The sequence below is a fragment of the Benincasa hispida genome, chromosome 12, assembly GCF_009727055.1.
Source record: "Benincasa hispida cultivar B227 chromosome 12, ASM972705v1, whole genome shotgun sequence".
NCBI classification, from domain to species: Eukaryota; Viridiplantae; Streptophyta; class Magnoliopsida; order Cucurbitales; family Cucurbitaceae; genus Benincasa; species Benincasa hispida.
Window position 1 is genome coordinate 3472982 of NC_052360.1, and position 16737 is coordinate 3489718.

The 16737-nt window shown below is 39.7% G+C and overlaps 1 protein-coding gene across 2 annotated transcripts; it reads right to left on the reverse strand.

Moving 5' to 3' along the window:
- Positions 1-477: 477 nt before the first annotated feature.
- Positions 478-16534, reverse strand: LOC120067091 (methyltransferase-like protein 17, mitochondrial). Of its 2 annotated transcripts, XM_039018491.1 has the most exons (12): positions 16322-16534; positions 15950-16215; positions 15686-15759; positions 15481-15575; positions 14770-14867; positions 14475-14558; positions 14056-14136; positions 13888-13971; positions 13656-13751; positions 1545-1624; positions 1230-1318; positions 478-1077 (listed from the first exon to the last, which is right to left on the reverse strand). In XM_039018491.1, the coding sequence occupies exons 1-12, from the start codon at positions 16452-16454 to the stop codon at positions 737-739; spliced, it is 1521 nt and encodes a 506-aa protein (XP_038874419.1). In that variant the 5' UTR covers positions 16455-16534; the 3' UTR covers positions 478-736. The 2 variants fall into 2 exon arrangements, with proteins under 2 accessions (XP_038874419.1, XP_038874420.1); XM_039018492.1 differs by lacking the exon at positions 16322-16534 and having other exon boundaries at positions 15679-15759; positions 15950-16199.
- Positions 16535-16737: the final 203 nt, after the last annotated feature.

The following is a 16737-nucleotide window of genomic DNA, read 5'->3' on the forward strand; positions in this document are numbered from 1 at the left end:
TTTAATAAACCTAAGAAATATCTAACGTATTTGAAACAAATTTAAGCTTAACTAATATAATAGAAAAAGTTAAACCGTGTTAATAAGTATATAAACTTTCAATTTTATATCTAACAAATCATACTTTTCTTCAAATGGTGCACGTAAGATTAAGAGATTAAAAAAGAATTAACTTGAAAGTTGAGAAACCTATTAGCCAATCAATAACCTATTTTCATTGAAAGTCCCACTTTTGAAAGTTCGGTGACCAAACACAAGTTGAAATTTCAAAAGACTTTGAATAATTTAACCGAAAATAAATATCTTGAAATAATCCAGCATAGACTGTTTCCAGGAAAAGAAACACACTACTTTGAGAAATATTCCAATAAGGTTTGGTTCCTGTTTTGAGCGTATGTGGCACTGTGCTTGTTTCTTCTTCCCCATCGTTCCCTAAATCCGTTTTCTCCATACGCCATTAATGAAACTGGGCCAATGTTCCACACTAAGTTGAATATCAAATATAAATGAATTATAAATATCAATACCAATAACGAATCATCAATGCCAATCTAGGTAAAGGTCTCAACCGATGTCTTCTTGACCACGAAGTTAGAGATTTGAATCCCCATTGAACTCAAAGAAAAATATTATCAATGACTTGATCAGTTTGACTCTCCAAATCAATGCAACTCTCTAGGCTTCTCTATACACATTTTCAAGTAGCATGGATGTGATCCCACCATGAAGACATAATTCAAAAAGGCCATAAATCACCCCAAATTGACCTTCGAGCTTGATGATGTAAAGTAGGGTTCTTACTCTTTGTTACAACGACCCGCTCAAACGAACCCTCCGAGGCGTCCCGTTTTGTGGATCGACAAATATCCATCGATATATGCCTACCCCTTTGTCTCGGTGAAAATACAATCCTGCCCCAACCACCACCAAGATCAGCAAGCGGTGAATCTCCTTGATTCTCTCCCTCTTGTTCTTCATCACCATCAAGAGTCTCAGTTTCCATGACATCAGAATCATATGTAACTGGATCCACTTCTTGGTATGGAACAACTTGTGTGTTCAACTTTATTAGATCCTCTGCCATTGTCAAAGGATAATAATCAATTGAACATTTTAATTGAAATTCTAAGTAACGGAGATCAGTTTAAAGATTTCAGTTGTCATTTTGTTTATTGGCTGGTTAAAAGAGAAACGAAGGATATATTCTATTATATTTATTTAACGTTCACCATAGTCGATCTCTAGATCTTCTGGATTTCTTTTAGCATGCTGTTCCTTTAGCGTCTCAAATGTCATGCCGTCGAGAGGCCACGGTTCCCTGGATAAATAAAAGTGAAATTTTAACAAAAGGAAGAGAAAATATGTTTACGGGTTGAGAGTCTACAAATAGAAATCAAGACAAGGACATGAGGTTGGAGAAATTATAAATATACACAAACAAACGGCTAACAATCAACTAATACCATTTGAACGATCCTATTTTCTTAAGAGAGCTGAACCTTAGAAGTTCGAGATTTTGAAAACAGAAAATAAAATTAACTCACCGAGGACGTTGTCCACGCCTGAAAGCAACGAAAGAAAATTTCTCATCCTCAAAGCCTCTTAAAGATTCACCCTTGCAATGCTACACATTAAATAAAAGGTAAAAGATAATAAGCAAGGGCATCGCGGATCCTTAAATTTTATTAAACACTGAGGGCGAAGAACATTCAAGATCTACAATGAAAAAGATATGAAAATCACTTTTCCCACAAAATCTCTTTTGGATTCTTTTCTTAAAAACCCAACATAAAGAATTGAATGAATCTACGTAGTCTAAGAAACTTCTTGAATATTAACCATAATTAAGCCTTTTTTGTGTGTGTGTGATAAGAAACAGAAACATATATTCATTCAATAGAGATAAAAAAGAACAATCTAAGGGCAGGGGTTGAGGGTACCCCAAAGAGCTAGTATATAAGAGCCTTCCAATTGTTAAAAATCATAGAAAGGCTGTAATTACAAAAGAATTTGGTGTAGTTTGTGCACCACCAAAAAACTTTATGCTGAACATCAGTCCAAAAGGAATCAAAAGAAGCAGACTTATATTCAAAGAGTTCTACTATTCCTTTCTTCCAAATACACCACAAGGGGGATCCAAAAGCGCAGCTCCAAAGAACCTTCCCTCTAGCACCAAAGTCTCTACACTCGAGGCCATCAACCATCCAATCGCCAATTTTGTTAGGGAGGTAACAATCAAGATCAAAGTTTCTAAGTAGGAGGGACCACCCCTTAGAGGTAAACTGATAGTGCAAAAACAAGTGGTCAATGGATTCTCCATTTTTCATACAGAGACACCAGATAGAAGGACTGAGAGAGGAATGAACTTCTTTTGAAGTTTGTCATGAGTATTAAGGCTTCTAAAAGCAAGAGACAAAGGAAGAACTTCACCTTTTTTGAAATTTTAGGCTTCCAAACAGTTCTCACCAAAGGAAAAGTGAAGGAAGAGGTACTCTTCGTGATGTTCAAAAAGAAGGTGGCCTTTGTAGTGAATTTTCAAAGTTCCACTTAAGGCTATCGCGGCCATTTTGAGGAGCCCAAGAGTTCAAAATTTCCAGAATAGCAACCATGTCACCGATCTCTCCATCAAAGAGGTTCCTCCTAAGGCCCAAAGTCCACGACTGACTGGTAGAGTTCCAACAATCCGCCACAACGACATCCTTCCTCAGGGAGTGGGAGAAGATGTTGGGGAATTTCTAAGCCAGGGGTATATCAATGATAACTTGTAGAAATACAAGTTATTGTGACTCAAAAGTTGGAACCATTAGGGTCTTTAATGATAAAATCTCATCATTCTTAGAGAAAACACATGGAATTACTTGAACACTATCAAACTCATGCAAAAGAGTGTTTATTGCTAAAATACTGCGGCGCTAACGCATAATATTACAGGATTTCAACAAAGATTCGAAGTGTCGCAGGCAATGTCAAACGCATGGGCATGCGTCGGAGGGATTCAACGCAAGGAGATTCATTGATTCAGGCTGTTTGTGTCAAATCACCACTTGCAAGCATGGGCATCTACAGCTGGCAGAGTCTGAAAAGCATCTGAGTGTCAGGCGGCTGACCAAGGTATGGAATTTAATGCTGCCCCATCATCAAGTTGGTGAAGAACGACGCCTATAAATAGAAGAAATCCCACCAGATGAAGAGATCTCAGTTCATTGTATAATTCTGAAATTTTGAGACTTAGAGCTGTGCTGCGGTGACGAGAGGAACACAAGAGGGAAGAAAACCACCACCGTCGATCAAGGAGTGGAGAAAGCTGAGCTCAAGAGAGAATTATCTTCCATTTCTTCTACAAGCTGGTTGTACACAAATTAGAATTGAGCCAAAGAGGACAAAAGATTGTACTCTGCGGCTTGACTCCTTTCATTTCATCTGAATTATCATTTTCTTCATCTCATTTGATTGAGTATTGATCTTGTAAAGACAATCAGTTTCTTTATGAATTCACATATTTGACCTACTTCACTTCGCCACTGTTTATTTCTTGTTTTATGCTAGATGCAGCTATAACTTCATGTAAAATCCATTTCTAAAAGCTTAAGCCAACTAAATCACTTGGTTAAAGCCACTTCAGCTTGAATTATTCGAGAGAATAAGCAAGCCAGCATTAAGTTAGAAACGTTTGGTACATCTAGAGAGAGACGCACTAGTGTTTTATTGCATCCTGTGACTAACGCATACATCCTAGAGATAGGGTATTGTATGACATTCGCATTGAGAAGTGATAAATAGAAATCTTACGCATAAACAGAGATAAGCAAGTCATCTCATCCGCATCATATTCTTGTTCGTGTACATCCAACTTAGATCGACGCATATCCCTTGCACTAAACTCCATTTTCACACGACCCTTTGTTTTCTACTTGACCCTTTTGTATCTTCTTGCACGCACATAGCAGCTTAGTGTAAATAACTCATTTCTGCATTCACTTAGGACATTTCTACAACAGCTACAACGCAAGCTCTGCGTTAGCTTTAATTTGAATCCCTGAGTTCGACCCTGGACTCACCAGAAACCTGAGTTGGATTTACACTTGGATCTGATTTAGGAAAACTTGAATGCCTAGAAAGGAGTGTCATGCGTCCCGTTGCACATCACTAACGCATCAACGCATCATTCACATTTGCACTTATTTTTCCAATTACTTTATACAATACACTCCTAAGCTCGCATCACGAATTCAACGAACAAGTTTTTGACGCCGTTGTCGGGGATTCAGCAACAAAACTAACCAGAAATTTTGCTTGTATCTTTTGTAGGAAAACTACAATTGAAGGAGTATTACGAGCTAAGCCGAAGCTTGTAAATGTTTATGAGCAGGGAAGCACTCCTGAACTCGTATACGACCTCGAAGTTGAAAGGACCTTCTGATGAAGAAATCGATCTAATCGTCGCCGCAGGTTAAGGCAACAACTACTCAAACAGCAAACCAGGCAACAACAAATGGTGGACAAACAAGCGAATCATAACTTAGCTCAACAGCTAGCCCACGCTGCGCAAAATCCTATCATAATGGCAAACAGTAGTGCGCGTCCCATGCGGGAGTATGCGTCTCCTGTGCTGTATGATTTCTCACCAAGGATCATATATCCAACACCAGATGGGACAAGATTTGAGATGAAATCTGTGATGTTACAAATGCTTCAAACAGCTGGACAATTTGGGGGTGCTCGAGGAAAAGACCCTCACGCCCACATGAAACGTTTCCTGGAGACGTGCAACTCGTTTGTGATTTCTGGGATCACTCCAGAAGCTATCAGGCTATCTTTATTCCCATATTCTGTGTGTGACGACGCAAAGCAATAGGTAAGTTCTTTGGAACCTGGGGAGATCACGACCTGGGAAAAGTTGGTGGAGAAATTCATGCAAAAATATTTCCCTCCCACCAGAAACGCAAGGAGGCGGAGAGAGATAATGAACTTCGAGCAAGAAAATTTTGAAACCTTGAGTGCCACATGGGAGTGCTTTAAAGGATTAGTCAAGAATTGCCCGAATCGGGGATTACCGTTAACCATCCAGACAGAGACTTTTTATGGCGGATTAAACAGAGCATCTCAAATGGCAACCAACGCAGCTGCAGCTGGCGGTATCATGGACAAATCTTATAATGAAGCTAAGGACATACTGGACTGCATAGCCAAGCGTAATATGGAATAGGTAGATGACACTTACGACGTAAGAGCAGATAGGAGGAGACGATCTCAAAATGTGAATTCTATTGATTCTAACGCAATAGCCACGCTCTCTGCACAAGTGGCTACCATGACAAACCTTTTGCAGAATATGTCACTGGGGAACGCATCACACTCACAAAAGGTAAATCAGGTGGAAACATTCGTACAACCCATGGTTAGCTGTGTAGGCTGTGGAGATCCTCATTCTTACACTGATTACCCACAAAATCCGCAGTCGGTATGCTTTATTAAAAATAACCCATTCTCAAACACCTATAATCTCAGATGGAGGAACCATTCAAATTTCTCTTGGGCAGGTTATTAACAGGAGCAACACCAACCAGGGGTAAATCAGTAGCAAAGGCAAGGACCGCTGCTTGGATTCCCGCAGCAATCGCACCAACAATCCTTTAATAGAGGAAGTCATGCGTCGAGTTCAACGTCTCCACTTGAAAACCTCTTAAAGGAATATATCGCCCAGAATGACGCATTGCTAAAAAGCCAAGCGTCATCCATCAGAAATCTAGAGATACAGGTGGGGCAGATTGCCAGTGAGTTGAAGAATTGGCAGCCAAGAGCCTTGCCTAGCAACACGGAAACCCCAGGAAATAACGGAGGAAAAGAGCAATGTCATGCGTGACATTGCGAAGTGGCAAACCTCTTGTAGAAAGAACCACGAACCCAAGAACCAACAATCCTTCAAAAGAGCTCAACACACACCTGACGGCATTAGAAGATCAAGAACGGATGCCAAATCCACAAGTCATTCGAAGCCAAGCACGTCTAACACGGGAGAACATGCGGTGCAGCTGAACGCACCATTTCCTAGACGCTTGATGAAGAATGATGAGCAGCAATTTAAGCGTTTTCTTGAACTCTTGAGGCAACTGCACATTAATATTCCACTTGTAGAAGCCTTAGAACAAATGCCGAAGTACGTCAAATCCTTGAAGGATATTCTGACAAAGAAGAGGAGAATCAACGAGACGGAAGTAATTGCTCTAACGCAGGAGTGCAATGCGTTAGTCAGCAACAGATTACCCAAGAAACAGAAGGACCCGGGAAGCTTCACAGTCCCGTACTCAATCGGAGGGCTGGACGTAGAACATGCATTGTGTGATCTGGGAGCAAGCATCAACCTCATGCCACTCAATTTTCAAGAAATTGGGAATTAGTGAAGCTCAGCCCACTTCGTAATGCTTCAACTTGCTGATAGGACGATCATATATCCTGAAGGAAAGATTGAGGATGTTCTGGTGAAAGTTGACAAATTCATATTCCCAACGGATTTCATCATCCTTGATTATGAAGCAAACAGGGATGTACCAATCATTCTTGTACGACCCTTTCTCGCCACTGGGAAAGTATTAATAGATGTGCACAAGGGAGAATTGAACATGCATGTAGACAATCAAGAAGTGAATTTTAATGTGTTAAACGCATTAAAGTTCCCAGATAATGGGGAATGTCAACTTAACAAAATAGAGATGCCTGAAGAAGAAGCGACCCAAGTTTGTGAGGTCCTTGCGTTGGAAGAAAACATGAAGAAACTCGAGCTGCCAAGTCTGAGTGAGCGGCAGACGAAGCCAACGCGTCCATCATTGGAAGAACCACCAGAATTAGAACTGAAACCTTTACCTAACCACCTTAAATATGCTTTTCTTGGATCAAACAACACTTTACCTATAATTATTTCAGCAAATCTTTCCGAGCCTAACGAATATTCTCTTTTGCAGATGTTGTAAAAACACATGCGGGCAATAGGATGGACGCTGGCTGACATCCGTGGCATCAGCCCATCTTACTGCATGCACAAAATCAGGCTAGAAGAGGGGAAGACTAGATCAATTGAGCCTCAACGTAGGCTAAATCCCATAATGAAGGAAGTAGTCAAGAAAGAGATCATAAAGTGGTTGGACGCAGGAGTAATCTACCCTATATCCGATAGCAGCTGGGTAAGCCCAGTTCAATGCGTCCCTAAAAAGGGAGGTACAACAGTGATGGTCAACAGTAACACGAGCTCATCCCTTCAAGGACTGTCACGAGTTGGCGCATTTGCATGGACTATAGGGAACTCAATGCGGCAACCAAGGACCACTTCCCTCTTCCCTTAATTGACCAGATGCTTGACCGACTGGTTGGAAAAGAATTTTATTATTTTCTAGATGGATACTCCGGCTACAACCAAATTCTAATCGACCCAGAAGATCAGGAAAAGACGACATTCACTTGCCCCTTTGGAACGTTCGCGTTCAGACGCATGCCTTTTGGACTATGCAACGCACTTGGAACGTTCCAAAGATGCATGATGGCAATTTTCTCTTGACTTCTTGGAAGAGACCGTTGATTTTTCAGTTTTTGGAGACTCATTTCAATTGTGCTTAGACAACCTGGAGGCTGTCCTCGCTCGATGCGAGGAAATAAATCTTGTGTTAAATTGGGAAAAATGTCACTTTATGGTGACTGAATGCATTGTTTTGGGCCACAAGGTCTCTAAAGCCAGATTGGAAGTTGATGAGACCAAAGTAGATGTCATAGCTAAACTTCCTCCGCCATCAAATGTAAAAACTTTACGAAGTTTTCTAGGACACACAGGCTTCTACCGAAGGTTCGTAAAACGAGTTCCTCAAATTGCGCGACCTCTGAGCGCATTATTAGAAGCGAACCGGCCTTACGAATTCAATGATGACTGCCGCGACGCATTTGAAACACTGAAGTATGCGTTGACTACAATGCAAGCTCTGCGTTAGCTTTAATCTGAATCCCTGAGTTCGACCTTGGACTTACCAGGAACTTGAGTTGGATTCACACTTGGATCTGATTTAGGAAAACTTGAACGCCTAGAGAGGAGTGTCATGCATCCCGTTGCACATCACTAACGCATCAACACATCATTCACATTTGCACTTATTTTTCCAATAACTTTATACAATACACTCCTAAGCTCGCATCACGAATTCAACGAACAATCAGCACACCAACTATCCTTCCAGAACTGAATAGCTCTCCCATCAACCAAAATGAAAGCTGTAAAGTTGAAAAGCAAATCATTATGTTTAAAGATTCTCGTCCACAATATCAAATTTCTTCCTCTTTTAGGCTTTTTTGTGATCCAGCCAAAAGGATCCAAACCATAGATAGCCACAATAATGCACCTCCAAAGAGCATCCTCTCCATGACAAAAAAGCAAGACATTTCATGAGAGCAATGTTTTTTTGACAAAGAGACCCAATACCAAATCGACCATAAATAGTAGGGAGTGAGGTAGAGTTCCAGTTGACAAGGTGAGAAGTAGGGTTACAAGGACCTCCATTCCACACACAGTCTCTAATGATCTTTTCCAGGTTATTTATAACTTTGACCGGAGCCTACATAAGGGAGAAGAAATAACAGGGGAGACTGTTGAGAACCAATTGAGCCAAAGTCAACCTACTGCCTTTCGAGAGAGAGATTCCTCTCCATTTGTCCAATTTCGACTTAAACCTCTCCTCAAGATTTCTCCATACTTCCTTTGCACTATGAATCCCACCAATAGGGAAGCCCAAATAGGTGAAGGGGAGAGTCTCAACTCAGAAGCCGAAGTTAGTAGCATAATGAGTCACCTCCTCCCTATCAAGGTTAATACTGATTAAGGAGGTTTTAGCCGTATTAAGGGACAGCCCCGAACCCAATAGAAACAAGTTAATGACAAACCGCGCCTCAAGGTTGCCATCTTCCCACAAGCAAAAGAGAAAAGTGTCGTCTGTAAACTGTAGATGCGTTAACTCAACATTCAAGTTTTTAAAAGAGAAGCCTTTTATACACTACCCATGGACTCGCTGTTTGCTTACTAGCTGAATAAAATTCAGAAAAGACTAGTTTTCTAGAAGCCTCTTGTTCATATCTCTCATCAAAAGGTACTATTCGATAATGTCTATCTAGCAAACACCCCGTTAACCCGAGTGAGCACTCAAATATCTGTCCTACATTCATTCGTGAGGGGACTCCTAATGGATTATTGAAACCCATATCAACAGGTCTTCCATTTTGCAAATAAGGCATATCCTCTCTAGGCAAAATTTTTGAAACAATCATCCCCCACAACCGTGAAAATAAAAGGAGCAAGAGGGTCTCCTTGATGGAAGCCCCTTTTAGCCAGAATTTTACCATGAGATCTTCCATTAATAATAATAGAAATTACTATTATTATGCTTATTATTATTTAATCCTCCAGACTATTATGCTTATTATTATTTTGTATTGTTTGAATTTCGAACTTTGTATCTGGAGCATTAGTCTCTTTTCATTATATCAATGAAAAGTTTGTTTCCATTAAAAAGAAAATAACAATAATAGAAAAGTTGGTCGTAGAAAGACAGCCCCAAATCCACCTCCTCCATCTCCTGCCAAACCCCTGAAGTTTCAGAATCATGTCGAGGAAAGCCCAATCAACCTTGTCATGAGCCTTCTCTAGGTCAAGTTTCAAAAGGGCACCTCTGTTCCCAGTCACTTACCACTCCTCTAAGGATTCGAAAGTTGTAAGAATAGCATCGAGAATCTGCATCCCCTCCACAAAGGCCGCTTAAGACTCCTACATAATGGAGGGGAGCACTTTCTTAAGCCTTGTAGCAAGCATCTTAGAAATGAACTTATAGACGGAGGTAACCAAACTGATTGGTCTGAAAAAAAAAAAAAAAAAAAAAAAAATCTTGGAACATGCCTACTAAGTTGGATTTCAGAATGTTCCAAGATTTTTTATAAAATTCCCCTGTCATACCATCCGAGCCTGGAGATATAAGAACCCTCAGATAAAAAATGGCCTCTCGAAACTCTTTTTCGGCAAACGGGGCTTCCAAGGATAAAGAGTCCTGAATGTTTAGAGTCTTCCAAATAAGGCTATCAAAGGTGAAAGGTTGAAAGATTTTGTTGCCGTAAAGATTTGAGAAGAAAGCAAGGATTGCAGCCACAATCTCATCAGTACTCGTGAACACCAACCCATCACTACTTTCTAGGACTGAAATAAGATTCTTGCTTTTGCAAGCAAAGACCCATATGTTGAAAAAGCTAGAGTTTTCCTTCCCCTTCCTAAGCCACTAAATTTTGCTTTTCTACGCCCATAATCTCTATTCTTTGATGATTAACTCAAGAAGAGCACCTTTACATTCCTCTCTTTCCCTGAGAGCATCTTCGATAAGGGAGCCACCCTTCTCCAAAGGGTCAAAGGAGCTGATCTTCTCAAGAATAGTTTTCTTTTGAGAAAATATATTGCCAAAACCATCCTTATTCCAGTCTTTTAAAGTACCTTTCAAAAGTTTCAGCTTCTCCATAAAGGCATAAATGGACCAACCTTCACCATTAAAATCACCCCACCAATTTTCGAGGTTTGAAAGAAATGCATGATGATTAAGCCGAACATTCTTAAATCTAAAAGGAGTTAGGCCCCAAGACTACGCACCTAAAGACAATAAGATAGGGAGGTGGTCAGACGTCGTGCGCAGGAACCTATCAGCTTTGACTTCTCTAAAGAGATCAACCCATGGTTTCGAGAGGAGGAAACAGTCAATCTTGGAAGCCGCCGATCTAATACCCAATCTTGACCAAGAGAAAGAACCAATCCAGGGGGATATGCATCTTACCACATTGAAGTCTACCAGAACTCGTCTCTATTGTAGCATGGCCTCCAGAGCTCTTTTCATATATCTATCTTACCACATTGAAGTCTCTCCCAACACACAAGAAAATACTGCAAAAGCCCATACAAATCGTATAACTCCTACCAGAACTTGTCTCTACTTTTGTAGGAAGAGGAACCATAGACACCTGTGATCCAGCCATAAAAATCAATTTTTGATTCCACAAAGAATTGAGAGAGAGAACTGACCTTGAACAAAGTCAACCACCAAAACAAAGTCCTCTTTCCACATGATTAAGATTCCTCCCCGAGGAGCCAACCGCATCTAAAGCCACCCAGCCAACGTGACAATTGCTCCAAACCGATTTCACCATCTTTTTGTCGACATCACTAATTTTGGACTCTTGAAGAATAACCACGTCCGGGTTGTATTTCAACAAGTCTTTGACCATAACTCTTTTGGAGTGAGCATTCAGACCCCTTAAATTCCAGGATAGAACTAACATGGAGAAACATCGAGGCCCTGTGAAGTACTAGCTTTAGCTACTAACGCTTCATTCTCCCAACTACTAATTAAAGCTTTCACTTCTTTGGTAAGCTTATTGTTTGAGGCCCTACCCTTCCTTTGTGTTCTTCCTTTTCGCGATATGGCGCGAATGCACAGGTTATGTTTTAACAAAGTTTCAACTAATTCCTTAGTCAGAGGAAATGAATTTTGAGAGAAGGCTATAGGCTCAAGCTCTGTTTTGCTTTCCACGCTTGTTGTATCATCAAGAGTAGTCTAAAGAGGAGAGGTATTACAAACCTTGAGTCATCGGTCAGAATGTGGACCTTCCCTTTCCTTTTAGCATCAACTCGACTCGCACCAAGGCCTAGGCCCACTTTTAAGTCTTTAGGAGCCAAATTTGAACGACCCCCTTCACCATGTGATTCTACTTCGTCTTGGAGAAAATTCTGGCTTTTTGGACACTATAGCTTCACCCTACAACAAACTTGACCAGCCATTGTCACATCGACCATCGAACGCGCCTCAGACCTTTCCACGCACCAGATGTCAATTGTGTTCGGATCCAAACCTTCGGGTCCCTTGTAGAACCGTTCAGCTTGATCTAATGAGAAGGAGCCATGGATTCCGGCAACTATGTTGATGAGAAGGTCGACATCCTGAAAAGTTATCACCTGCACAAGAAAAGTTTCAGATCCATTTATGAGCTCGATTTCAGCAGAGATGAAACCACAATAGTTTCCTTTGACTTTAATGGCAACTTTCAAGCAATCAATGACACTTGAGTTCTCATCAACAAAGTCAATAAAACCACCAAACCACCTTCAACACCCTTCTGTTCCATAAATGCAGAGGAATAATCTGAGCTTGATCCATCCTTCATGAGAAGGCACTTCGAGTTCTTCTGTGTTTTCCCACATCCCATCTCTCCATTTTCTGCGTCAGTGGCCTATAAGTAGCTCATCCTTTGTTCATCATGAGAAGCCTCACCATATCTGGGTTAGGGCATTTAAGGAGGGCTTTATCGGGATGAAAAGGATTAATGATAAAGGAGCATTGTGTCTGCATCTAAAGGACATCCAAGACTCTGCTCCCATCATCGTGGAAATCATGTTTGTTGACTACCAGGGTATCTTCCCAACAAATGTGTCTAATCTCCTTTTTGTCCACACTTCTGTGGTCGTTGTTTGCGGGAGTAGAGAGCAAACAGCCTGAAAATGGGTGGTGCGACGATGGGACTGGACCTCTGAGCACTTAGGCGAACGTACGATAAGAGTCTCGTATTCTCCTTTCCGTTCAAAAAGTTAATTAACAGGTTTCTGAAGCATCCCCATCCTTTAAAGTCCACTCCAGAAGGAATAACAAAGTTACCTTTTTTCCCCAAGTTCAGAACTTTTGTTATCTCCAAAAAGCTTCCTCTTTTATTTGTTGTTTTCTGGATCCAAATAAATCCTCCATTGCAAAAGGATTTTCTAAAGAACTTCTGGGGCTTGCAAAAGGATTTTCTAAAGAACTTCTGGGGCTTGGGGGCTTGCAGCACTTCCTCTAAAGAGTCAATTAGCCAAACGAAAATGCTTTCCTCTCCAGTGATCGTAAATGTTCTGTCCCGGTGTGATTCAATGACAGACTACTTGACCTCTACTCTGCCTATCGAACTTCGCATACGAAGCGCTTGTGCTTTATCTTAGTTGAGAGCTTTCTTGCGGCTGCCATCTCTCCCGTCAACAACAGTCGCTCTTTCACATTTTCACTGGCAGGGACAATCAAAGCTGGTTTCATCACAATCATAATTAAGCATACAAGACATAACAAAGTAAATTTTATATATCCTTTCTGCCCTTTTAAATGATTATTAGGCATTCTATCATAAAGATATAACACCGAGTGGTATATCTCAGAGTATTTTGAGCCTCTAGCAAAAAACCAACATCCTGAAAGGATTTCAGTCAAGCACTTCAATAGAGTCAAATTCAACAATAAGAGGTGAGTGCAGGATCCAAAAACACGAGGACAAATTACCGGTCAGAAACACAACAAAGAGATTGAACACATGAAAATTGCAACTCCTTTTTAAAAAATGAAGAAATATCAATCTTACAGACTAGGAATAAAAGATGCAGATATGGCAGGAATTGATATGAATAACTCTAAAATAAAACTATAGGAAGGAAGAAACTAAATAATTGGTAAGAATCATTAGTATAATAGTCTGGATGTAAAGTATCTGCCTTCCAATTTCCCATCAATTTGAGGATAACATACAGCTAACGACATGAATGCTTAGGGTACAGGGAATTGTATGCTAAGAAGTAGTACCTTATAAGCTCGTTGTGTAGATGTCCTTTCCAACCGCTGAACAAAATGACAATACTTTCCAGAATTCTCTAATGGACATTTTCCATCATGAGGGCACTGATTAGAAAGATAGATGGAAGCACATAGTATTGGGCTGATTAGCACAATGGGAAAAAAAAGTATACATAAATCAGAAAGGGTATGTAGGGGTGGAGTATTTCAAAATTACAAAAACAAGAACTGTTATACTCACAGGAGCAACTACATAAGCACCACACGTTTGAGTTACCAAGTCCTTAGAAGCTATATTTTTCTTGTTTTCATATTTGTGCCATTTCTATACATCACGAGAAAAAACGAGCATTATTGCTGGGAAAAAAATATCCACCGTCAAACAGATGCAATAAAAATATCAACTTACTCTTTTTTCCATCCACAATATATGTGATCGCATTTGAGATATGATATTCGATCCATGTGGTGTCCCAGGTTCAACCAAAACCTAAATCACATTCATATTTCATGAATTACGTGAAGAAAAATTACACATTAGACTCTTATCCCAAAAGAAATACATTTAAGACACCAAAGACCAAAACAGAAGAAAAGTTACGCTTAAGATAGGCAAAGGCGGCCAAAACAGAACCTTGCAAGAAATAAAGTTGCAGGGGGGAAAAATTTGTGCATCTCATGGTTGCAATATGTATGGCCAGAAAACGATCACCAGAATTTTTTATTTTTTATTCTTTTGTTACTTATTAATTATGCAGTCATATTATAAGAGGACCACGACAAATATCATAAAAAAGTTGGTGTGATGGCCAGAGATAAATTTTTTACCAGAACATCTTTTGTAAGACTCCAAAGCTGGCGTACAATGGTTACCCTGTCCTTCAATGACGGTATCTCTCCAAGTACATAAGACTTGATCCCACAGCATATAAGATGAAACATCAATTAGTAGTCTGATCTATTCAGCTAAGTTACCAGAAATTTTTCATACTTGCAGTGGTTTCAGAGATATAAATGAAAGAAAAGGGAAAAGAAGAAAAGATAGAAGCCAGGAGCCAGGAGAGCTTCTTGCAAAATAATGTTCCAAAACATACTGGTAAAGTATTTCAAAAGAATTACTTACAGCAATGACAAGGTCATGTTCTCTCTCTGACTTACTAATATCTTTGTTGAGTGCCTGAATGCTGTCGTAACCATGAATAAGTGGCAAGTTCTTTAGGCCTAAAACAAATGCAGCGAGTAAATTTTGATGTATTTATGAGTAGGGTACTAAAACAAGTCTGCTACAACAAGGACTGAATATGCATTATCTTTCCATGGTAGCCAGCTAATTTTATTTCTTTTAATATCCGAGAATGTTCAAACCAACTGCACACATCTTGATTATTTTCAGGAGACAACTGTCTCACCCCACTACATTTGGTTGTTAAGAAAACTCATAAGATATTAAATCCTATAGCTATCATGGCTTGAATTCATTCTCTTTAAGTCCTTTGTTATACCTCATGGCCTTTGTAACCAACTAATTTTAATAATGTAGTTTTTTTTATATAAATTTAACAATGTTATCCCACATAATTTATTTTCTGATTATCATTTATCTAACAGAATTTTCTTTTTTATATGAGAAACCTGAGTATATTACTGACAAAATGCAGAAACAGCCTAAGGGCCGGGAAGAGGAATCCCCCTCCCAACAACTTCTAAAAGAGAGCTTTTCAATTGATCTAATAGAAATAAAGTTTGGTTTTTCACAAATGTTAACTTAATTTCACTCAGTATTACCAATACAAAATTACAATTTGCAGCATGAAAATTGACGATTCTTCAATACCTTGTATCAAACTCCGCCCAGCACGTTGCATTGATTGTGATGGTTCTACTATATTAACTTTCTTTATAGAATCAGGCCAGACCTCTCGCAGAGCCCTAGAAAATTGAATTAGATCACACTGTAATCAGCTACTATGACAGTCCATGCATTCTACATCCAACAAATGAATAAAGTAGCCTGTGAAATCCAGCATATCACTTTTTACCAAAAACCTGAACCAGTCCCAGCACCAAAATCCAATACATTAGATGGAGAGAAATCCGGTATTCTTCTACGAACCTAAGGGCATAACATGTAAGAAAAAAAAAAAGTTATCAGAAAATCATTCCCAATCATATTCAATTGTGTACTCATATCCTACAAATTAAGCTGTTTTATCTCTAGCAATTCCAATTCATTTCTCGATTTTCTGAAGACAGATATATAATTTAGGTAAATCAATTAGTAAGTAAGCAGAGACCTATTGTACCTCGTTAAGAACTCTGTAGCACGCAGAGAAAACAGCAGGCATACGGGAGGCGACGTAAGCAATGGTCTCATCGTCTGTGTACTGAAAGCCAATATCACCATAACAGCTCTTAATCTTCCAGCGCTTGGATTGCTCAACGGATTTCAGAGGATCTTCAACAAATTCCTTTGAAGTGGTTGCTGCCAGCTGCAGATTAACATCCTTGATGCCACTGAATGATTCAGACAGCCTCAGCACCTTCCTCTTCAAATGTGGCACTTCTTGTTCTGGAATGCACAGACAACGCCAGAGAATCAGGAACAAAGAGCAATACAAGTAAAGAAACATACTCGCAGAGAGCTCCGAAGAAGAAACGAATAGGAGAAGTGTAACCTCGAAGGTACTTCTTTATGGCACGGCGGAGGCGAACTGGGACGACGAGACAACGCTGTGATTGTTTGGCGGCGGAGCGTAGAATCTCCGGTGTGAGAACTTTTTGGGATGTTTCTTGCAGTAGAGACGCCATCGTCGATCACGACGGTCTGAGCAGCGACGAAGATTTTACCGAATTCGTGGGTTTTAGTTTTAGGGTTTTATAGTCCAATCGACAACGATTTTCTTTTAAGAACAAATAATAAAATAGACTAAGTTATAGCAAAAAAAATAATAATAATAATAAATAAATAAATACTTTTCGTTTAAACTTTGATGAAAGTAACATTTAAGTAACTAGACTTTTATTTGTTACGATTTAATTTCTATATTTTCAGTTTTATAAGAATTTAGTCTATGAACACAAGTATGTAACA